Source organism: Ambystoma mexicanum, chromosome 1p (assembly GCF_040938575.1).
Source record: "Ambystoma mexicanum isolate Mex_15411 chromosome 1p, UKY_AmexF1_1, whole genome shotgun sequence".
Classification (NCBI taxonomy): Eukaryota; Metazoa; Chordata; class Amphibia; order Caudata; family Ambystomatidae; genus Ambystoma; species Ambystoma mexicanum.
The window spans coordinates 827,802,745-827,828,490 of NC_090921.1; the positions used below are offsets into that span (position 1 = coordinate 827,802,745).

General features: G+C 45.9%; 1 protein-coding gene across 2 annotated transcripts in view; it reads right to left on the reverse strand.

Annotated features, from left to right (window-relative positions):
* Positions 1-25,746, reverse strand: part of LIX1L (limb and CNS expressed 1 like) — a 411,826-nt gene that overhangs the window by 253,710 nt on the left and 132,370 nt on the right. For both annotated transcript variants that reach the window (XM_069652670.1, XM_069652677.1), the window contains exon 2: positions 7,494-7,657. In XM_069652670.1, the coding sequence (XP_069508771.1) occupies positions 7,494-7,657 (164 nt within the window). The remainder of the gene's footprint in view (positions 1-7,493; positions 7,658-25,746) is intronic.

The window sequence follows — 25,746 nt, forward strand, 5'->3', positions numbered from 1 at the left end:
AACCAGCAATGCTAGTTAGGTGTCAAATGTATTTATAAATATTTGTCATTGCTACTTATTTAGGAATACTAGTCATTGATAGGGCGCATTGTCTTCCATCTGATGGTATGTCAGCATGTACAAATTAGGGCATGTAGAAACGTGCAACTTCACACAACAGTATGCGTGCAGAAACATTTGAAATGTTTTGTAGATGTACAAAATAGACAGAAAGGAATGCCTGTATTGCCACTGTAAGAACACACTGATGGCTTTTCCCAAATATTGCCAGAATTTACTTCAAAGGACACACCCAAGATGGCTTTACCAACACATATTACCAGCATTTGCCCCTCTAAGGACACACATGCAATGGATTTGCCTCAAAACAGCAACATTTGCCCCTGCAAGTACACACCTGTGATGGCTTTGCACCAACATGCCAGAAAGTAACCACAAATATGCAATGTGTTTATTTAAGCATACGCCTAGTAGACTCCATTGATGTGAATGAAGTCTTTTTATTATGTGTATGCTGATATAATCTTGTGCAAAGCCCAACTGCCACATGTTTTACCAAGTAAATGTGTTTGTTTTACACTTCATCACCACCAAGAACCTGGACCTCCTAGCCATTAGTGAAACCTGGCTCCACAAAACCTCTGGCCCAGCACTGCTGCTTGCCATCCCTCCTGGCTACACCATCTTTAGACAGATTCACCCGCTTTGCAAAGGCGGTGGAGTCGCTCTTATTGCAAAAGATTTTATTCCCATTAGGAAGCTGGAGAAAACACCTGAAAATAACAGTGACCAATTACACCTCAAGATTAACCCTACACCTAACTGCACCATATCCCTTCACATAGTTTACCGCCCCCCCCAAAACCATCAACAGACTTTCAAGCCTCCCTGACCCACTTCCTCGCAGACAACCTCATAAATCTACCCAGACCATCCTGCTAGGCGGCCTCAACCTCGACTTGAGCAACCAGAAAGATCTAGCAGCAAAAACCCTTAACAAAGCACTTAAAACACTTGGGTTTCAACAAGCTACCTCAGACCCCACCCATATCAAGGGTCGAACCCTCCACTGGATAGCTCAGCACAACTGCCAAATCACCACAAAGGCCAATCTACCACTGCCCTGGACTGACCATCATGCCATCCTCTTTGAGATCACCACAAACAAGCCAACACACCAACCCACAACACCTATTCCACCAGCTCTCACTCTGCGCCAACTAACCAAAGAGACTCCTCCCTCACCTCTCAGTCCCTGCCCTAAGACCGCCCTCCTCTAAAGACACAGAAGTATTAATCCAAACCTTCAACACCATTATCACCTAAGCCATAGACACTATTGCTCCATTCACTGACAGAAAAGCTAAACGCACCAAGTACGCCAATGCTTGGTTCAATCCCAACCTCCTCGAACTGCGCTCCAAAAAAAGGGAAGCACTCTCAACATGGAAAGCTAACCCCTGCGAGTCCACTAAAAGCGAATTCAACAAATTAGCTGAAATATACAAAACAGCCATCGTCAAAGCAAAAGCCATCTCATTTAACAAGGATAGATTTAGCAAGCTCCAACACCAAAGAGATTTTCTTCATATTTAGGGAGCTAGAATCACACACCCCTCCAGACCCCCTAACCCCCCCCAACTCATCGACAAAGACCAAGCCTGGTGCAACAGCATCCAAGATGCTATGCTCAACAAACTTGACTTGCTACACAGCAAAATCCAAACTAGTCAGCAGACTCTTAATCATCAAACACCCCACACCCACGCCGCTGATATCTCCAACACAGACACCTCCTTCCCCCCTATTCTCCTTTAGAGAAAAGTCACTGAAACTGAAGTCCTAGCACTCATGAAATCCATCAAACCATCTAATTGCAAAGGGGACATTTGCCCAGCCCCACTCATCAAAGAATGCACCTTCACCCTGGCACCATTCCTCCCTGCCTTCATCAACGCCTCTTTCACAACCGGCATAGTCCCAGCTTGCCTCAAGGAAGCAAGGGTCCGCCCCTTTTAAAGAAACCATTGCTCGACCCATCTGCACCAGGTAACTACAGGCCCATCACCACGGTCCCCTTTCTCCTCAAGATAATAGACAAAAGCAGCATACCTGAAAGTACAGCAGTTCCTTGAAGCCAATAACCTCCTTGGTCTCCAACAGGCTTCCGCCCCGGTAACGGAATTCCTACTTGACCTAAAAAACTAAATAGACGACATCAGAGACTCTGGCAAACTAGCCCTGCTACTGCTCCTTGACCTCTCGGCGGGGTCTGACCTAGTCAACCACGAAACCCTCTGCCAACAACTTTCAACCTCCGCACAATTCTCACCCAATTCCACAACATGGATCACCTAATTTCTCAAAGGAAGAATTATGGGAGTCTTCTCTGACTTTGCCTGTGCTCTTCCCCAGCACCATCCACTGTGGAGTCCCTCAGGGCTTATGCATATCGCCCACCCTCTACAACATTCTCACCAGGTCCAGGTTCTGTATCCTTGATTCCCTAGGCATCACGTATACCAATTACGCTGATGATACAAAGGTCCTCCTTACGCTTACAGGCAACTATGAAGCTTATTCTAAAACACATATTGGTCTACACCGCCATCCTTGATGGCCCAAACTGGCCATGTCTCAATGGAGACAAAAGTGAACTACTTCTAGTTGGATCTCCCGAAACACTATTAAAAAAAAAAAAAAAAAAAAAAAAACCGACAACCATTACACTTCTTACCATTGACAACATACTAATCCTAGTCTCCCAGTCTGTAAAAACACTGGGCTTCTCTTTGGATTCCAATCTCTCCATGACGAAACGGGTCCATTCCGTTGCATCGTCTTGTGCCTACTACTACAAACACATTACCACCGCTAGGCCCTACCTGAAGGAGGAGAACTGCCCGACGATAGCCTGAGCTATAATAGGATCCTGTTTAAATTACTGCAATGCCCTCCTGGCTGGCACATCTACAAAGAATATTTCCAAATTACAAACTGTACAAAATAATGCAATCCGTGCAGCCTTAAATATCCCTAGAAGAGACCACAACTCAGCCACCAGGAATTAAGCCCACTGGCTACCTGTAAAGGAACGCACCCTCTTCTAACAGTATCCCTCACTCACACGTGTTACCAACACGCAGCACCCCAAAACCTTTCTATGAGAATAACAAAACCCAACTATTGAAAGACCGACGAAAACCCCTTACACCAACCTCCTCGTAGTTGCCAAGGTCAACAGAGTATGAGCAGGGGGCTCAAGTTTCCCCAATGGAATGCCCTTCCTCCCAGGCTTAGAAATATCTCCTCCCACCTAGCCTTCCGCAAAGAAATCAAAAACACACCTGTTCACCTGAAACCTGAATACCCACACCTCCACTCCATGACCCTAGGGCTGAGCTACCTGTATGAATGTAATTTACCATTTATGAATAAATGTCAAATTTTCCTGTAATTCTGCCATGTACTTTCTATTCTACATACTCCTGTAACCTCCTCCAGACCATGTACAACTTTAGCTCCATGCAACTCATTACAACATTGCTACGCCTAATGTAACCAGTAAGCAATGCCGTGTTCATGTAACCAAGCTACCATGATGTATCAACACCTCGATACCTAAGGGCTGCAAGTGCGCTATATAATACAAATATACATTTTTCAAAAAGTGTACAAAAGACTTCCGTTTGCCACAGTGAACTGACATTTTTTACAATGCCTGCTTAAATTAACTGTGCACAAACACAAACTATTATGCACAATCGCCACTCTTCCCGCCACGTACGCCTGCATGCATTTCCGGGGCACACAGCAGCTCCTTCAGCCATCTCTCGACATAGAATTCAATGGAAGCTGCGACTATCCCATTCAATGTTTTCCACATCTCCATATAAGGCTCGACAGCTTCATATTTGCGCATAGACATTGATACTGTGACAGGGACCGAAATTGAGATTGGATAAGCAGGAGCTAAAACCAGGTCCTGGGTATCGGGCATTAACAAGTGACAACGAGCTACCACTGCAGAACCAGGAGTTATTGCATAGCACGCCGCAAATCTAACCTCCACATAAAAAGCAAACGTATCATTTTGTCCCTCATTTATGTCCCATTAAAGGTTGCATAAATGTGTCCTAATGCTTATTTATAGTGTGTCCCAAATACTCCATTCATTTAGGTGTGATTATTTGCCATCAGCTTGCCTGGGGAGCCAAAAGCGACTACTGGTAGCTAATGGTGTCAAGCTAACCAGAATTTTCTAGGCTACAAGAAGGAGCTCAATAGCTCCCAGCGCCCCTTAATTTTCAACCCTGTGTGATGTGCCATAATTACTCAGCAGTAGGCAAACACATAACTGTGGGCACTTCTTAATTTTCAGCTTTTTGTGTCGCAAATTATTTAAACTTACAAGAAATGATGTACTAATTCTCCCTATTCAGCGCTTGGAGAACTTGGAGAGTAAGAGCCAATCCTTTGCGATGGAGGTATATATGGTAGCCATCTGCTAACAAGTCAAGCACCACTGTTTTACTCAGTTGTCCAAGAACAAACATGATGTCCCATGGCTAGATGGTGGAACTGAGACTCCAGGTTCGCTGTCAAGGGCGATATAGGTGTAGCAAAACATCCTACTTGTGTCACTTAATAAAATGGGAAATGCGAGAGGCTTGTTGCGACATTCTGGAGCACAGCTGTGTGCCGGATTGGTGAAGGAGTCCTTTCTCTTAGCCATACGGCAAAATTTTGCATCGATCTATTGTGGAATAGAGAAAGGAATGGCAGTAGCACAGAATGGCAGCCATTCAAAAATCAATTCCTGGCTCGCCGAACAAATCTGATGCATGTGTAAGGTGTTTCTCCCTTTGATTCTGTAGGCAAGAGTGAGCAGCAACATGTAGGAGACCCGAATTTGGGATACTTGCACCATACTGCACACATGTGCAAATGAATGCCCAGGTGGATGATTGCTGAACACTCATAGAAGGGCCTATGGCATCACCGTTGCCTGTGCGGGCTGCCCTGAGGGAGAATTGGTCTTCCCCTATGGCCCGGTCAGCCCAGATGACTGACCGAGGTACTCGTGCCCCTGGTTAAATAAACAGACACAGCCTTCTTTCAGTTGACAAGCTTGATCAGCTCTTTATATAATGTTCATATAATAAACCGGTTGTACCTACAACATTTTGCATCTGTATAACATTGCTCTCTTAGTGTGGGGCCCTATCAATTCATGTTCATGACATGAACCAACGATTAATTGACTTTATAAGGAATGGATAAATGCCATTAATGGGGTCACCTTGGCAGAGGGGTGTTTGGATGGCAGTGTTTCACACATAAATAATCAACAGCATCAATTTGGTAATCTGGTTAGCTGGGTGTTGGGCGCAAGTTCATTCACTTTTGACAAATAATTAAATAGCATCACCTTAGTTCACTGGGTGGATGGTTGTTGGGTGCAAGCTTATTCACATTTGACAAATAATTAAATACCACCACCTTGGTACACTGGGTAGGGATACTGGTCTCCCATTGCCTTTGTTATTCACTTAAGCCCTTTCAATATTCCTAACTCCCCTAGTAGCTACAGACTACCAGACACACGACACATATGACACAGACCAACAGGTAACAAATCCGACTAAGCAGGCAAATCTCCCCCCTTTCCCCTTAACTGGACGGTAGGGACATTGGACAAAAAGAACCGTACCATGAACACCCTGAATGCCCCCTCCATTATGATGGAAGAGGCAGGTAAATGAATGGTGCCCCGGCCTGCCTTGCCCCCATGCAACACCAGGGATAGGTATAAGCTCGCCACCAGACACGTCACTTATGACAGCGCAGGCAACGCTCATCCTCACTGAGAGGGTGCGCACAATTATAGGCAAGGTGCTTTAGAAGAAATGGGCCACGCCCAATCGCGCCTTCCCCTGATCGGGGGAAGTGGGAGAAAAGTACAACGAATGGGAGGGTCCCCACAGAACAAACCCTGGGCCAACCTGTCCTCTGGTGAAAGGACACGATTGCCAAGAGGGTCAGTGACACCCTCTACCTATCCTAGAGCTTTCTTCGGGTCTCCTGGAGGAGCACCCAACGCTAGCCTGAGGTAAAGTCCCCTCAGCAGCCTCTCCGTGAGACAAGACAAACTGTCGGTTTACTGTGCTCCGCTCTGACCAGACTCCCCCGACACGGTCAAGCCCAAGTGTGGAACAAACACTGCAAAATATAAGGAGGCTCACAGTATAACTTCTCCGCTCCCCACCCTTTATGCTTTCCCTCTCCTACCTCAGCGTTCAGATCTGACCAGCGCAAAACTGGCACAGGAACTCTGTCCCACACAGCAACGCTGGCGCGTGCGCCCACACACCTGCCAAATCTCCCTCTCAGTTGCTGGCCCAGCTCGCAGTCTCAGCCCTAGAGCGGGGAGACCTAAGCACCAGCCCGACGACAGACGGCCTGTGAGAACATCGTCCCCCGTGTCTCTCCCCGTTCCTCTTCTCTCCTCGGTCTCTTGCCCCTTCTGCTTTTATGCCCTCCGGGGACCTCCAACAGGATTTGAATGGCAGGAGAGCCCCAGCCTGACTTGAGGTGAAAGGTACCTCACACATAGGGCTGCTCCCCCTCTAGGTGGAGCATACCATTTGTCCTACGCAAACAAATCGCGTGGGGAATACGCTCCGTGCAACGTACTTCTCAATACAAACATGACAACTTTACTACATGTGTACAAATACAAAAGGACAGTGTCCTGAATGCTGGAAAAACATAGGGGGCTGGGGGTTCGGGGGGTGATCCACACAAACAAAGGGAACCCATACATGACAATGCCCAAATTAGGGGACATAGCCCCCAGTATAATTCAGCACTGAGCTAATGCTGGCAGCTTTTTCTCTCACAGACCTCAGGGTAAATACTGGTTTACACATGCAAAATGAGATATACGACTAGTAAAGAGTTTGTTTGGGGATGGCAGGTTTCCATAATGATGAAGAATGGGCCATACGGGACAACTTATAGGAATGGGTTACGTTGACTCAAGATGTCGATTTTATTTGTAAGAAGCATAACAGACGGACCTGTAATGGGAAAAGGGAGTGTAAAAGGTGGACTGTGTTGTGACCTACATCGGGGTATGGGAGTTTCCACGTTATGAAGGATGGCAGTATGTCGTGCACGCTGCTGTAGAATATTCAATGAATAATGCATACATACATACATACATACATACATACATACATACATACATACATACATACATACATACATACATACATACATACATACCTGAGTGTTCTAGGATTGACCGTTAATGAGCGACCCCTGAGGATGGAATGGATTTAGGCATATGCATAGCACGATAAGGTGCTGGTGAATATAAATGCTTATATAATCTTTGTGCAGCCCAGGTATTTTCCTTCATACAAGATTGCCATTGGAGAATTCTGAAACCAATCTATACTAACTTGGCTCAATCTAAGTTTACATACCTGAAAACTGCCAAAGCAGCTTCCACCTGGCAAGGTGACATAGCAAACGTAAGGGGGGCTGTTAGAAGGTACCATTTCATAAACCACTAAGGCTCCATTTTTCAGATCGGCACCACGGGTCTGCTTCATCTGCCAAAATTCCTGAAGTGCTTCGACTACATTAACTGTGAAAAGAAGAGAAAGAGGTTTTATAGCACTTGACAGAAGGCCCAATAGTAACAGTTCTATTCTGTAACAGATGTCATTGCTCAATACACTTGAACGTTGTGGACACTACCCATGAGGAGGGTCTGTTCTTTTAAGTCGACTATGCAGGGTATAATAGAAAAATAGCACTGAAGTGAATTTGGACTGCCAAACACTCATGACTCGGTTCTCAGATGCTTTGTACTTTCCTTGATGTAATTCACATGGCTCGCGGGATCCTCATGCACTTGGCAGGGGTTCCTATTTCAAGTCCACACAGACTCTCCACAGTGGCTCTTAATACATGCCAGATACATACGAGATGCTAAACCAGACCAGTCTTGCATTCTACGGCTTGTAGTCCTGGATTCAGAATCAAGAAATACAGGAACAACCCCCCAAAAGAATGTAAAGACAAAAACAATGCTGGGCAAACATCCTCAGGATGGGATGAGCATGCTGTATAGGACTCTTGCAAGAAACGATGTAAAGCAATCCACCCAGGAAACCTTTAAAACACATTTCCCTGTGAAATGTACGAAAGATGTCCAGGTAAAAAGTGTTTCGATTTCAATAAAACCAGTTTGCTTTGACGCGCATCATATAGCAACAACCAATATTCTGAGGGATCGTAAGAAAGTCTTATTAGGCCTACAAAGGACTGTCATTATTTGATCAGTAGGCAATTTAAGAATAAGGTTGCGGCCACTTCTCTATTCCAAACAATTCCAGATGGGGACATTTTTGGAAAAACAGCAGACTTTTCCATGGAGCAAAGCCCACCAGTGTCTACTTGGTAGCACATATGAGTCACATACTAGCATTAGGAGTAACAGATACCACATGGTGGAAAGTAGACGATGATTTCAACAGCATGCGCACATATGCCCTACATGCTTATAACGGAATGCATATTTTCACTGTTGGGGGAAAAAATGGCATCTTGAGCAATCGGGTCCATTAAGAAGAGGCAAAAGTGAACATATTCGCTTCAGTGCAAGGTTGTAGTCATACCGAGATGGCTTATGTGTATGCTCTTTACAATCCCCTGGCTCCAAATCGTTAGTCAGATTTTCTTCTCAATTCAATGGACTTCAATTCTATCGCCATCCAGCTACAATGTCCAACATAGTAGTCCTCATTTCTCACATGTACTCTTTGCAATTCACAAAGGAAACATCTCACTCACTGGCCTCTTGATTCACAAACCAAACTGATGCAGATTGCTGACAGCATAGGGTATAATCCTTTATTTGTACATAAAGTCCAATTGGCCTCATTATGGGTCTGTCAGTAACCCTGCCAGTGCCACCGGTGGGTTGCCGTTGGACCCGTAATAATTTACTGTTGCCTGACTTTGCGTTGCCTGCGGGAGATTCCAAGTCCGGCGGCCCGGTAAGTCAGGCGCTGGCTAATTGTTAGTCCCCATTCCAATAGAGTCCTATGGGACTCTATGGGAGTGGGGATATGAAAGCACCGGCACCGTTAGCAACAGTGCCGGTGCTTCCGTGAACAGTCTGCCTACCGTGGCCCCAGCGCCCAGCAGGGTCAGACCCGTCAGGCACAGCAGCCACAGCAAGATCCAGAAGGTGCCGGTGAGCTTAGCGGCACCTTTGTTTCCGGACCGACAAACTCCTAATGAGGCAATGTTTTGCCGCCATCTATGGCAACCTAATCTTTACAGCTAATTCAATACTCCCCTCAAACTATTACCCATTATGCTTGGCCATTACTGCTGGTTAAATAATTACTCCTTTATTGCCATTCAAACTTTATCAGGAAGAGAACCAAGAACATATAGCACAATGGAGGGCATCATGTGGCTTTATTCAAATACCTCTGGCCACAGCATATCTACTTTTTTATGCTTGGGTTTAAGTACCGTCGTGCTGCCCATGGGTCTCCTAGACTCTCCGCTCTTCCCCCGCCCCCATTTCTGAGTGTTTCATTTATTTGTAGTGCTTCATTACCAGTGCATGCCGGGCTCCTGCTTTGGTGCAGTCTACTTGTCCGCCTTACAGGTACATCCTCTGGGAATTATTCCCTCTGACCTTGCTAGATCTCCTCAAAACCTTTGCCATCCGTCTCAGTACCCCAGGATAATTGGGGTGCCAGTAGGCGGCCTGCTGGAAGTGCTCTCACTTCAGCCCACTGGGCTCTAACAGCAATCCCTCTGGGTTTAGGTTTCACCATCCCCATTGACCCCTGGTATTTTAGAAAGACGTACATTTTGGGGCAACAAAAAAAAGCAATACAAAGAAAAGCAATACAAAGAACAGGTATGACATTGTGCACTTAGGTCTCTAATGGATAAGCTGTCCCAAATGTTTCCCATGGACTGCCAGGATGGAGACCAGAGACCCTCCTTGGAGGAGTCAGTCCAGGCCTCTGTGAAAAAAGGCAAAATCAATGGCCTAAGAAACTTTGGCACTCAACTGGACAGCTCCACTGTTACTCTCCTGTCTACCATCCCTTTGGTCAACTAGACACTTCAGTCTGGTGATGTCTGCCCCCTCTTCCAGACGGGAGGTCTTTTTTAGCAGGGAGTAAGCGGTCACAGAAACAAGCATGTGGCCAGCTCTCGCAAGCATGTAGTAGATAGGATGTTGCCAATTGTACCGCTTTTGAACCACAGAATGCAGAAGTGGGGGGGGGGGGGAGCTTCCACACCCCCTCCACACTCTCCCCGCTTCTATATACACCTTACCATTGCAGTTGGTAAGCAGGTGCAAGAGGACCTAGGTCACATAACCCAAGACCCACCCACCTTCTAAGCCCTACCACTTCCTTCCCTAACTTTTAGATCAAGGGTGTCTCACGCCCAGGCACCCAAAGTGAAGGGCAGTCGAAGAAAAGGGCAAATTCTTTTTGGACCCGTAGGACCCAAGAGCAGAACCCCTGCTCTTCTAACATCAGATAAGCTCCTTTCAATATGTGTGTTCATGACTCTCTCCCACAGCCCATCCCTATCGGTTCCACGTGATAATGTCCCACAAAAAGGACGTGTGGCAAAAAAGTAGCTACAAAAAGGCCATGGTTTGTGGCAACATTATCTCTGTGAACCTGCAGGAGACACCCCCGCTTTTATCATCTTTTATTTACCCCCCAAAAGGAGAGCGGGGTACAGACCCGCTCCCCTTACAAATGTCAGCCATACATATGGTCGCCACTGCCTTTTCCTGGCAACTATATGTATGGCGACCATTTGTGGGAGGGTAATATTACCAGGTACCGCGTCCCCATCACCAACCACGCCGCTCACAAGCAACATCATGGACACCGCATCGCAGCAACCTCAGCACTCTATCATTCAACATTACACGAAAACTGCTGCTCATCAATGTCCGCTGAGCAATCAACCATGCAGCAGACCGCCAACCTGAACACCACACATGGCTTTGCTGCAGTCTTCCTTACTGAGACCTGGATGGCAACCTCCACCCACATCCTAGATATCCTCATTCCCAACAATGACAGAATCCTATAACAAGATCTTCTAAACAAGATTGATGGAGCCCTCACCATCATTCACAAGGCATCATGGCCATATACCAACTGGACGTCGCCACCATTGGCTCTTTTGAAAACCTTTCCTGCCACTTTGCACTCTCACCAACACACAGTATTTTCTCACTTCATCTACAGAACACCCAAGTCCAACACCTTCTTCATCGAATACTTGGTCACCACCATGTCGCTCACGCATGCCAACATCTTCCTCAGAGACTTCAACAACACTGGAAACCCAGCAAACAAGTAAATGCAGGAATATGTCTGCTGCCTACTGAACCTCACACAGTACGCAAAAGACCCAATTTACAGGAAAGGGAATATCCTCGATCTCATCATCACTGTCCATCCATCCATCCATCCCAGCCCGGTTGACTGGTCAGACCATCTGGTAATCCTTTTTGAGATTAGTCACACCACACCCCTCAAGAAAACAAGTATTCAGTTAATTTAGAAACTGCCCAGTGGAGGCTCTCACAGAAGATCTCTCCAAACTCCACCTCAAATGGGTTGATCCAACTCTGATGAACCAGGACTGCGACTCGCTTCTCCAATTCATCACCCTTACACATCAACCTCTATGCCCCGATGAAATAACGCACTCTCAAGCCCAACCTTCCGTACCGTGGTACACGAACTGAACTAAAAAAAAACGAACCATCAGAAAATAAATAGTTAAAACCCTGCAGCACATCCAACCTCATCCTGCACAAGAAACTGTGCTACACGCAGACGATGGATCACTACTTCCAAGGTCACCTACTACACAAACACTATAGCCAAGGCCAACAATGAAAGCAGAGCCCTCTCCAAAGCCATCAAGCAATGCATCAACCATCTGTCTGACCCACCCCACCGAAAAATCCATAGGCATCAACTCTTTCTTCGTCAATAAAATCAACATGATCTGCCAACACAGACACCAACGTCACAACTAACACACAACACATTCAATCTCACAAAATCACAAGTACATGTACAACTTTCAAGACACTAACTCGGGAGGTTAGCTCAGGGGCAACACGCTCGTCTGGAAGCAAGACGATGCAGAGCAACACAAGTTCGATCCCCGGGTACACGCTTAAAAACCTCTGGGTATTAAGCACATTATAAATAACCAATTACTATATTTTTTTAACTATGGAATCCCTCATTGCCACCCGCTAGCAATGTTCCAAGGCCACATCGTAAGCAGGCCACATCCTCCCTGCCTCCGTAAACGAGACAATTCTGACGACTGAAGCACTACTGCCTTACCTGATAATCAACAGCTACCCAAGTCAAGACACCTTGCGCTTGAAACTCAAGACTGGACAAATCCTTGCACTTCAAGAAACCAACACTCGACCCAGACGACCTCAGCAACCACTGCCCAATCATCCATCTTCCCTTTCTAGTTAAGATCCTCGAGTAAGCAGCCGCCACGTAACTCCAACACAAATCCAATAAACTCTTTCCCAATGGCTACCAATCTGCCTTTAGACCCAGATACAGCACAGAAACAGCTACCATCAAGGGGGCTGCCAATGCCCTTAAAATCCTAGATGGCCATCCTCGCCCCCTGGTTCTCCTCGACCTCTCTGCAGCATTTGACATAGTAGACCAGACACTCAGCAACAATCTACATTGTCACATCGGGATCAGTGCGATTGTCCTCAGCTGGTTCAAATCCTACCTTGCTAATCACCTGCAGTTTGTACAAATTGATTCCTCCAGATCACCACATCTACCCATCACATGTGGAGTCCTGCAAAAATCCATCCTGTCCCCGCAATCTTCAATCTTTACATGGAACTCTCCTCGAACACACCATCCACATCTTCCAATATGCAGGTGAAAAGCAGATCTACCACAAGATATCCTCCAGCGAAGACACCCACAGGCTCAAGGCCTGCCTCGCATTGATACAGTCCAGGACTTACCTGAAGCTCAACTCCTCCAGATTGAATTCCTACTGCTGACCAACACTGAATAACTGACATCCAGACCTGGCCCTCTACTATGAACCCTCAAGAGCTTCACACTCCAGCTTGCACCCTGCTTCAAATCATTTGGATTGGACATGCACCCCACCTCCAAACAGCACATAGCAAGGAAGACACAAACGGCTTGAAACCAACTCTCTATCCTCCGCAGAATTAAGCCCTTCATTCTTTCAGATCCGCTGTCCAAGCCTTGGTCCTGCCTCCCACCTGGATGGCAGCAATGCCTTCCGGCGACTACCCTGGCAACCCAGAGATGTGTCCTGCATGCTGCAGCATGACTCAACAGACTCTGAAATTTGACCACATCAACCCAACCATCAAACTGCACTCGCCCCGCTGCAAACATGTATCATCTTCAAATCCTGTTGCATCATCTATAAGGCTGTCAGCCTGAAGTCCCCAAGCTACCTCACTGAGAAAATCTGCATCTACGGAGGCCTGCAATCCACCATAACCAAGGACATGTGCACACTTGAACTCAGCTGGTGCAGTAAGGAAAGAACCAGAAGTCAGGCCTTCTTCGTGTCAACATCAGTCTCACCCCATCGCTTTGACAGTTCAGGAAAGAAGCTGAAGACCTCCCTCAAGGAATGGTGTCTCCCAAACACCTAGGCCTACACACCCTCCACTCCCCACCCGACCAGAAACTGAGTGATCTGCTACTCACCGTTTCCACCCCGATTTGCTGGTGGATGCCTTGTTGCCAATTGCCACCCTCCCCAGTTAGCTCCCTACTTCCTCAGTGTGTTCTTCCTCCTATAATTGTTAAGCATGCAGTTGCTTCCCGAAGCTAGGTCCCTGTTCAATACCATAATAAGACTAGTAATCTATATTTTTGGGGCAAAAAAAATGGGTAAAAAAAATAAATTAATAACACCGACATTTGGCAAAAGTGGGTAATACCCAGCAGATGTGGGAGAACATGCTCTTGCACTGATTCAGTGTTCCCCAACCCAGTCAGTCCTGTAGGCCAAAAGAGGGACTGTATTGCCCCAAGCCCTAATGGGTGTATTCTCGCCTCCGCCCTAGCCGGTCAGTGATCCAGAGTCCTGATTCAGCAATGAAATGTTGACCCCCAGCAAAATATTAACATAAATAGGAAGAGGTGATGACTGGAAGGTTTGTAACCATTGTTACAAAAAGGGGAAATACCATACGTAAATCAGGCTCGGTCCCACCCCACTTTAGACTGGTCGCCACTTCCAAATGATACTTTCTGTCCCAATACTCTGAACAAATTATTTTTTTCTGGAACCTGCCAAATGCCACAAATCGTAGCGTAGGTTAGTTTCCATACTATATGTCCATTACATACATTACCATTACTACTTCATATTCACTTGCATGTCCAAGAACTAAACTGTCCCATGCCTTCAATCACCACTTTACACTACAGCCCCTCTACTGACCAAACCGCCCCCCTTCCACCAACTCTTCATGTTCAAGAGGTCTCAGAACCTCACACAGAACATTTCTTGTCACTACACATTGTGGCACCATTCTACTCTATCTGGACAGCAAATCAAATTAAAATACAGCAAATCCAGATGCTTTCTGTAAAACTGCAACTTCCCAGGCAGCCGACTATTGATCAACATTCCCTTATCTTCTTATCTTAATGAAACTTGTAGAGCCCAACATAAGCCCAAAGGCATCTTGGCGCTAACCGCCCCATCACAGGAAATCCCCAAAAAAGGGTCTTCAGTGCACGGCGAAATATCAAATGGCATTCAGTGCTGCGCAGAAGGAAGGGAAGCTAATTCCACGCTTTTGCCGCAGCCACCGAGAAGGCTCACACCCCTGCCCCCAATACGAGCAAGCCTAACCCACGGGGGCTGTATGATCTTCAGATCCTAAAAGCGGAGAGGCCTGGACTGAATTTACAAACCAAATTTATTCTGGAGAAATTCAGCACCAGTCCATAGACGCCTTGTGTACAATGCACAATGCTTTGAACCTAATCCGTTGCTCAACAGGGAGCCAATGGAGATATCCTAACAGTGGAGTCATGTGAGCACCCCAGGGAAGGTGAAGAACAGACCTTGCTGCCGCATTTTGTAGCGGCTGAAGACGCCGCGAAAGAGGTTTAGGAAGGGCTAGACAGAGGGCATTAAAATGGTTGATGTTGCTGACTAAAGAGGAAACAGGAGCATGAAACTTAACCAGAATAAAAAAGGTATTACAGAGAGTCCGTAATTTAAAGTTGCTTTTTGACATGCAAGAGACACCTCGTCGGCCATAGAAAGCGAGGCTGAGATTTTAACATCAAGGTCTTTCACCGACGAGACCAGCTGAGGAAAAAGGCCAAGACTCGCAGGCCAAACCTCCAGTGTCCAAAACAGGGACGGGATAGTGGAGACCAGCACCTCTGTTTTTTCACCGTTGAGCTTGAGCCAATTTCTCACCATCCAGTCACCAATGGCTAGCAAGTAGTTTTGCAATTGTCCTGCCGATTCAGATTTAGTAAGATCCAGCTGCACACTAATTTGGGTATCATCAGCGTAGGAATAACATAGCAGGCCGAATGCATTAATTATAGTCAAGAGGGGACGAATATATAGATTAAATAAAGTAGGTGACAGAGAAGAACCCCGAGGAACACCACACAGAAGAGATCGCCCAAGAGCAGAATGGTGGAAGAGAAACAGACTGGGTGCGACCTGACAGAAGGGAAGAAAACCAGGCTAGTACTTGGCCAGAGCGACCAGCAGTGGAAAGCCGGGAGATCAGGGTAGGGTGGTCGAGGGTATCAAATGCTGCTGATAGATCAATCAGAATCAGAGCACCCGCCCGGGCCCTGATCAACCAGGCGAGTAAGGTCGTCCACAACGGAGACCAAGACGGACTCCGTACCCCTGCCAGGACGGAACCCAGATTGAAATGAGTCAAAGAAATTGGAAGATTCCAGAAAAGTGCTACAAAGCGGAGACACCAAAGATTCCAAAAGCTTCAAACCCTTACATACTCGTTTCATATATTCATCATATGCAATCACAGCCAACCATTAACTTAAGTCATTACATTGGACGTTTTACCACTCAGACAAAATGCTCTACTCAGGTGAAGTTCAAGGGCATAAACCCCAGAATGTTGCCTCCTTTGCAGTCTTCTGAAGAATACAAACTACTCTATTTCAGCTCACATACAGTTCTGTGGAGCTGGGGACAATGTGATTGCAGGTTTTGCTTTCAAGACAATCACCAGGGTTATGCAGGGACTGCAGGAATTGCATTATGGATTAGCAATGTTCAGTTGGAGGCCTGGTGATCCTTGGGAGCAAGTCTGTTTCACGGAGAAACATCCACAGATGAAGATCTTGTAGATAGGGATCCTGTTCCAAGCCAGAGGTGTCCTCCAGCTCCCAGTGGCGGTTGGGCTGTTGCCGGGAAATGCAGTACCCGAACAGGGCATACAATCTGCAGGTTGCTAGAGTATGGATAGGGGCAGCAGTCTAAAAATGGGGAAGTCGGCACAAGAGGTACTGCATAGTCCCACTACTGCTGGAAGGGAGTGTTTGCAAGCATCTTGAGAAGCAGCTGAGGGCTTCTACCCAATGAACCTCAATCACAAGAAATAGCTTTAATGTTCCATCTGCATAAGCAGGGTGAGCCCTTGATGCTCCAGCTGCAAATTGGTTGGTAGGGGAAACAAAAGGCTTCCAGCTTCCCAAGTAAGCAGGACATTCATCTGAGCTTAGCAAGAGGGCCGTAATTGGAACTGGAGCCAAGCAGTCCACCGTGCCTCAGGAATATGAGCTATGATCTGGGCTAGATATTAAGCGTCAGAAAAAGCTTGGTTTTAGGATATCAAAAGAGTCTTAGTGTACACAAAAGCTTGGAGTTTTTTATTTTGTATTTATTTCAAACTAATGACAGTTTTGTGTTGAATCTCTGTTCCTAAGCAAATATGGGCATTTGAGGGTGTAGCCCGGCAGCCATGCATTAGAGAGGCAACTCCGCCAGCTCCTGCCTAATCTGATAGTAATCCGCAAGTTAAAGCAACATAACCACATGGATTGTCACAATAAACTAAAATCTAAGCAGATAAATATGCCCGCAACCATAACAAGAACTAAAAGGAGGAAACCAGTAATTTGCTCCCAGTTTCGGAGGCTCGGAGAAGAGATGAGAATCCAAAATGGCGACCGGTGCGCCGGAGCGATAATTGACAGACTTTGACTTGTAGGAAGCAAGAGCCCTGCGAGGAGAAGATCAGTTTGCCTGGGGCGCACTGCCGCATTAACCTGTCAGAACACAGCACCTCCCGAGAGCGAGCCGGAGACCAGCAACATAGGTGCAAACTTGCACTAAAGAAAGGAGAGGCAGTAAAGTAGAACACTGCACCAGCTGGCAGATGTACAGAGCCCCGCTGACACAGGCAACAAGTAGCTGGGAAGCTGCACGGACAACCCCTCCGGTGAAGCGCCTCACCTGGGAGCACTCGGCCAATGGGAGATTTTGAAGGTTGTGTGAACATTGTAAATTTGACTAGAGAAAACAGGCCTCGTATGTAGGGGGGCCTGTTTATTTTGTTTGTGATAGTTTAGCATGTCCCTGGTTGCCCAAGGATTGGCAGGGAACCTGTTATTTAGGAATCCTGTTACCGGGGGTATTTGTAGCTAGTACATTGGAGGTTTCTAAGGCTCGCCCACGGCGGGACGAGAACGGAGATACCCCTGGGCAAGTATTGGGAGATATAGCAAAATCAGTTGTGCCCTTTTGGGGACAGATAAACTCTGAGAACATTAGGGGATTAGCAAGGGTACTGGAGAGAACGATCAACCGGACCACGGACATGCTTTACAATATGACACTAGAACAAAAAGCAATAAGATTGGTAGCACTCCAAAATCGGATGGTATTAGATGTCATTCTGGCAGAACGAGGTGGAGTATGCAAATTGGTGGGGTCCGCTTGCTGTGTTTTCGTACCAGATTCCTCGCCGACAAAAGCAATACAGAACTTGCATATCCTTAGTTCTGAAGTGCATATCCTTGTAGGAGATTGGAATCTTAGCACCTGGTTTTGGGATTCTTTACAATCTTGGGGCTGGAAGGTGCTTTTTGTCATTCTGGTTATTTTGGGGATCCTGCTATTCCTTTGTTGCTGTTTTCAATGTCTTCCGAGTATATGTGGAATGCTAGGGGGATGTTGTGCCCAAGCAGTGAGCACAATAGGGCATAGAATATATGCCCCAGATATAGCATCTAAAGAGTTCGTGTTACAAGAGGTTCTGACGAACGACCTAATGGCTATAGACATTACAGACAATGATTCGGGATGTATGGATGACAATGAATGGAGTTATTTGCAAAAGTATTAGAAATGATATTAGCACTTGGCATAGGCCAAAAGGAGGGTCTGTTGGAATTGAAATATTATGCCTCCTGTCGCAGTAATTGAATGTGTATTGGTCTAGGCCAAGTTGTCTAAAATATCATGTAAATAGACTCCGCGGCAAGGTCTTGACCTCAACGAAAAGTAATGTAAGTCGCCATCTTGGATTTAGCTGCCATTTTAGGTCCTCTTGTAAATGTGGAGGTCACCCTGAACATCAAAATGGAGGCTGAATGACATTCTGAGTGAGATTCTGGCCGTTGTGACCTCCGCACACACGAATAATTAATATGCCTGCAGGCCACTTGTCGGGGTCGCGAACTGAGACCTTGTCCTATTGCTGACCTATGTGTAAATGAACAACTATATCAGCGAAACTGATCAAAATGCATACATTATAGGATTGACCTGGCAAGGAACCCTAGGCCTGATCCCAAGAATGGTTAACCCACAAGAGGGTTGGCCAAGGGCTGGACAAAATCATATAAAAGACCCAAATATTCCAATGTACGGTCTCTCTACTAATGCATCGAACCTTCGTTGAAGTTCGTTACGTTACTCTGAGAGCCGAATAGCTATCTGTTTGTCAATTGACTTTGGTAACTGTTGTAGCTTTTAAATAAAGCACTTGTATGTCCTTTGTAACCTGTGTTGGTGTGTTTCTTTTGGGCTTCCCAGCCTCATATCAATTTTTATGTTTTCACAGTTGGCGCCCGAATAGGGACCCTCAAGATTGATGCCGGATCATTGAAGGTTGACGCAGACTATCGAACCGGGATCGGACGGTGTGATACTGCGGGCCCGACCGAACGAGACGCGATACCTCGGCAGCGCTGCACGATCCGATCCTTGGACGATAGTCGTGTGGTCTGACACGGCATCTGGACGAGGGTCCATTTTTTTGAGGCGGGCAGATTTGTCGAAACCACCAAACACAAGGTAAAATTTGTTAGGGAAGTTCTTTGGAAACCGTAGGGTCCTCCTTAGTTTTGGTCAGTTGCAGTCGTGACCCAGCTCTTAATTTAACCCTGACAATTTGAAGTATTGTATCTGCAGACACAATTATTGACCAGGTAACACCAATTTTTTGTGAAATGCCTGGGAAATTGTCTAGCTGCTTTAGGGCTCTGTTCCGCAGCGATCGACAATCTTTGGAATTTAGCCATCCGGCACCACAGGAGGGGTCGCCGGCATGTACTATGTACTGTAAGTATGGCATTGGTAGTATAGTATTTAATGATATTTGGCACAGACAGACCAGACATGCCTCCGAATTTCAGTGGCCAATCAATGGCAGTTTTGAGATCCCCCATATTGAATACCTAGAATCGGTCTTGCTAAAAAAGAAGGCTAGACCTGCAGCCTTTGATGTTTTACAGAATTGGAAAAAAGAAGCATTGCAGCAGCTTAAAAGTAGGGATAAATATGCACGCCGTCATAAAACAAATGCAGAAAAAGCGTTGTTATATGATAAAGAAAAACATTCAGAATCAGTTAAAAATATGGATAGGGCTTTTTCACTCGGAATCCAGAAAATTTACCCCTCTAAAGATTTCCATGTTTCTGAAGAATTTATTGAAAAATTGTTAAACGAACGCAGGCCTGGTGCCTCTGCGCCATCTCCGTATGATAATTTTTTGGGCGCTCTGCCCATTCCTGCTGTTGTCCCTGCTGTTAATCCTGCTCCCCCTGCACAACCTATTGTTCCTATTCCTCTAGTTGTTGTTCCTCCACCTATCGCACCGCCCCTTCCTCCTGCGCCGATAGTTACACCCTTATTAAATTTACCTGCACCTCCGCTCCCGAGTGGTCCTGTATTGACTGAAGTTGATCAAGGTGCAGGGTCAAAGATTTTCACTCGTAATACTGTTTCTGTAGACAAGAAACAGGAATTGTTTGCATGGGCTAAGCACTGTATGGAGAAAGGTGATCAAGTTGATGTTTTTTCCACATTATCCAATTTGAACAGTTTTCCCGAGAAAAATGTTTTTAGCAAGGGTTTGGGGACTCATTTATGTGTGATGTGGGGTAGATTACACAATTCGGATCTTCCACAAGGGGTAAGAGATCTAAATGCTTTGGCACTTTCGAGGGACAGAGCAGAAAGTACTTGGTCATGTTGAAAGATTGTTTGAGTGTAAGGACTTTGAAAAGTCACGAGATGAGGATGATGAAGACAATAGTATGTATGTACAGAAACGGTTCCTTCCGGGTCGTAGATCGGCACCTGAGGAAGTACGAATTTGTACCAAAGATGCGATTCGATGGATCTCGGATTCATCGATCCCGCCAGATGAAGTATGATACGTATAGTCATTATACAGTAGAAATGCAGAGGAAGGTGATTCAGGTAATGGTACAGTACCTGCAAGAGGAATGTGTAAGAAAGAAGGTTAGTTGCCCCATAGAGTTGTTGGGGATTTGTAAAAGGGCTTTTTCGCCCGACACTTTTTCGGCTGCCTTAGCGCTCGACCTGGCTCCGTTGCTTAGTAAGCGGCCAGAGGTACCTATATCTCAGTTGCCTATGAGAGAGGTTCCTCAGACCTTTGTCCCAAAGGTTGAGATTCCCGCTAACGCTGGGACTGGTGCACCCGCTGTGGATATCCCTGCGCATTATGTATCACAATTTTTTCACGTCCCGTTCTCACGACAGGAAGTGAACACTATTAGACAATCAGTTCCCGATATTAGGAAAAACCCAACAGGGTTTTACAAAGAGATAGAGTCCGTCTTGCAGTCCTCTGTGTTCACCTTAAGTGACATTGACTTGCTATTCCCTGTACTCCTACTTGTAGATGTATGGAAGCAGGTTCGGACAATAGACGATGTGCCAGGATTGGGAGATACGTGGGCTAATATGATTAGGATTGATGGGGAAAGACCAGCAGGTGAGAAACCACCTCAGGTAATACTTACTTTACCTGATAGAATTGTCGCAAAATTAAAAACTATAATTCCAGAGAAAAGAATTATTTGGGACAAGCTTACGACCTGTGTTCAAGGGAAAACTGAAGGCGCCACCAAATTCTTTAACAGATTCGAGCAGGTATTTTCTGACTTCAGTGGTTAGGACTTGGGTACAGAGTATGGGAAAAGGTTGTTTGTGGACAAATTTGTACGTGGATTGTTGCCCGACAACCAATCACAGATTATGTCCTCTGAGAGCGCTTGGCAGGCAAAATCTCAATCTGAAGTTTTGCACATGGCTCAGTATTATGAGAACCGTGTTAATAATGAGAAGGAGAAAATAGAAAAGAGGAAAGGAGATTTGAAAACCAAAGTATTATTACAACAAATTGTTAGAAACCCCAGAGGAGGCACGACACAGACCAGAGGTCAGTATCTCCCAAAAGGAAATGCTCCTTTGGGTTCTGTGAATATTAATCAATGTGCTTATTGCCGCCAGGAAGGTCATTGGCGAGCACAGTGCCCAGTCCTTCGACAAAGGTCAAACAGTGCATTTGGGAGTATGGGTAAATGACCTAGGGGCCACCCTGGAGCAGGGGGCCCTGATAGAGGACAGTTTTTGCAAGATCCTCAGCAACCTTTTTCACGGGAAAATCAGACCTCGAGTGTGGACTCGAGGAACATATTTGATCACCCTTCTGCTGCCTACCTTTCTGAAGAGCTTCCTTCCGACGATACTCTATTTCATTAGGACTGCCCGAAGCAGGGTTTGGAACCTTCACCTATTCTGGTTAATCAGAGAGGCCCCTACGTTGAATTATTAGTGGGGAATAGGAAACACCAGTTTTTGATAGACACTGGAGCACAGAAGTGCTCCATTGATCATTCTCGGGTTCCAAACATTCCACTGTCGGGGCAAACAAATGTTTCCGTAGGGTTTTCTGGTATTCCAATTGTCTGTCCGGTTTCTTCACCGGTGTCTGTTTCTTTGGGTCCCTTTACGGACCATTGCCCTTTTCTTTTGACTTCGAACTGTGGAGAGAATTTGCTGGGGTTAAATTTGTTAAAGAAATTGAATGCAGTAATTCATTGTTCCTCTGATGGAGTACGGCTGACGGTTTCACCACAGCAACTTCCTGGTTCTCAGTTTCTGATTCGACCTTTGCCTCCCGAGTTTAGCATTGTCCCGGAATGTTTATGGGCGGTTGACGACAATGATGTCGGGGTACTACAGATTGAGCCCGTTAAAATAGTTTTGAAACATGGAGTGAAACTGCCACGCATTCTGCAGTATAAAATATCAGTTGAGGGCGAGCGTGCTTTGAAATGCATTGTCTCCGATTTTGTGCATCGTGGGGTGATCGAGGAGATTACAGATAGTTTGTGTAACAGTCCGATTTTGCCTGTATATAAGAAAGGCGACAATGCAATCCCATACCGGTTCATAATTGATCTTCGTGCTATTAACAGAGTGGTTGCCCCACAATTTCCAATCGTGCCTGATGTAACAACGATATTGAAAATGATCCCTGCTACGGCTACGCACTTCAGCGTTGTGGATTTAAAAAACGCTTTCTTTAGCATTCCTATACATAAGGAAAGTAGATATTTGTTTGCGTTCACCTTGGGGGGACGTTCATTTACATTTACTAGGGCACCACAAGGGTATACTGAAAGTCCAAGCATTTATAGTAGAGCTTTGAAAGAGCAGCTCGACACCCTTGAATTGCCACCTACTTGTACACTGCTTCAATATGTCAATGATTTGCTTTTGGCTGCAGACTCTGAAAGTGCTTGTAAAAAAGGCACTGTACTGTTGCTTGTTCATCTAGCTAAAAATGGTCAAAGCTTCACTCAAAAAATGTCAATATTGTTGTCAGGAGGTCGCCTATTTAGGCTACCTCCTGTCAAAGGAGGGGAGAAGATTGACACCTGAAAGACTAAAACACATTTCTGGCATGTCTGTTCCAAATACACAGAAGGAAGTCAGAGCCTTAATAGGTATGGCTTCTTACTGTAGGTTGTGGATCCCGAACTTTTCACTAGTGATAAAACCGATGTTGGCTTTGACGAAGAAGGGCATTTCTCTGCCACTGCCATGGAAATCGGAACATCAACGATCATTTGAGCTTCTCAAAACCGCGTTATGCTCTGCACCGGTTCTGGGTACTCCAAATTATGACAAGGCCTTTCTGTTGTTTGTGCATGAATGTGATGGATGTGCTTTGGCTGTGTTAACACAGGAACACGGAGGGAAGAATAGGCAGTGCGGCTACTACTCCTCCACCCTTGATCCTGTCGCATGCGCTTTGCCAAGATGTTTGCGAGCTGTCGCTGCTGCTGCGTCTGTAAAACAGAGTGAGGGAATGGTCCTAGGCCATGATTTGATTTTGATGGTACCTCACTCTATAGCTATCCTATTGAGCAAAACCTAGACGCAACACCTCACCTCTGCACGGCTAACAAGGTATGAATTAATTCTGTTTGCCCCTCACATTCAAATTAAAAGGTGTTGTGTTCTTAATCCGGCTGAACTCTTACCTTTCCCGCAAAACACTGTTTGCGGTGACGAAGAATTACATGATTGCCTGTATACCACTGAACAAGAAACGAAGGGCAGGATAGATCTTATAGATACTCCTTTGGACAATGCAGAAGGGGAGCTGTTTTGTGATGGCTCCTGCTTCAAACTTTCAGATGGTATATCTACAGCTGCTTATGCAGTTACTACGTTGAGTAAAGTTGTTGAAATTAAGAGAATTTCGTATAACTCCCCGCAGGCCGCAAAGATTATAGCATTGACCCGAGCTTGTGAACTCTCCGAAGGGCGTATAGTAAATATATATACTGATAGCCAGTACGCCTTTGGGGTGGCTCACAACTTTGGGAGGCTCTGGTCAGAAAGAGGGTTCCTGACCTCACATGGGACCAAGATTCAGCATGGCCCCTTGATAGTGCAATTGCTCTCGGCACTCTCGCTCCCTAGGCAGTTAGCGATCATGAAATGTGCAGCACATCGTAAAGTCATAGATGATGTGGGAAAAGAGAACGCTTTTGCAGACCTGATAGCCAGGCAAACGGCCACAGACCTTAGCACAGACATGTATGCGCTAAGAGAAACAAAAGATGCCTATGTAATGGATGAAGGTATTGGGTCTGTGCGAGATATTCAAACTGATGCCACAGTAGAAGAATCTAAAAGGTGGGCCGAAGGAATGGGGAAACTAGATGATGGGTGGATACATCTGAAGGAAAATGGTTGCTCCCTGATTCATATGTACTGGCAATGGTTACGATGGCACACAGTCCTACACATGTGTGTGCTCAGCAGATCACGAAAATGTTAGAACAAGTTTGGGTGAATAACAAGATTCTGGAGACTGCAAGACGTCATGTCCGGAACTGTATGATCTGCTTACAGCACAATGTGGGCAAGGGGACAGTAACTCCAAGGGGAAGCTTCGGGCCCCCTTCTGTTCCCTTCGCGGTCATTCACTTTGATTTTATTGAGATGGAACGGTGTAACAATCTAAAATATGTTCTTGTAATTATTTGTGCTTTTAGTAAATGGGTCGAGGCTTTCCCCGTTAAAGATGCTACTGCCATGACCACTGCAAAGATTATGGTAAAAGAATTCTTTCCTCGATTCGGGCTCCCAAGGGTAATTTGGTCGGACAATGGTCCTCATTTTGTTGCAGCAGTAATTTTGCAGATATGCACAGCGTTACATATTGAGAAACGATTTCACTCAGCCCGACAGCCTCAAAGTGCTGGGTTGGTGGAAAGACATAATGGTATCTTAAAGAATAAGCTTGCAAAAACATGTGCCGATACCAAACTGAAATGGCCAGATGCCTTACCTATTGTATTATTAGCTATGCGTACCACACCTCAAACTAAGACTGGGCTTTCTCCATTTGAGGTAGTGATGGGGAGGCCTGCTAACATTTGGGGTCTCCCAAAGCCTAAAGCCCTGAGAGAGGTGGAAAACGTATTGCTTGTAGACTACTGTAACCAGTTAACTAAAAACCTGTATTTCATTTATCACCAGGTTTATTCAGCTTTACCTGTACGGTTCACGGGCCCAGGACACGATATACAGCCTGGACGTTGGGTCCTAGTGAAGGCCTACGAAAGGTCTTCCTGTCTCGCTCCACGTTGGAAGGGATCCTACCAGGTGCTGTTGGTCACCCGGACAGCAGTGCGGGTGGCTGGGAAGAAACACTGGATCCACGCGACGCATGTCAAGAAACTTCCTCACCCGACGCCACACGTTACAGAAGAAGCAGATCCCCTCGATGATGCTACAGTCTCTGATCTTGGAGTAGC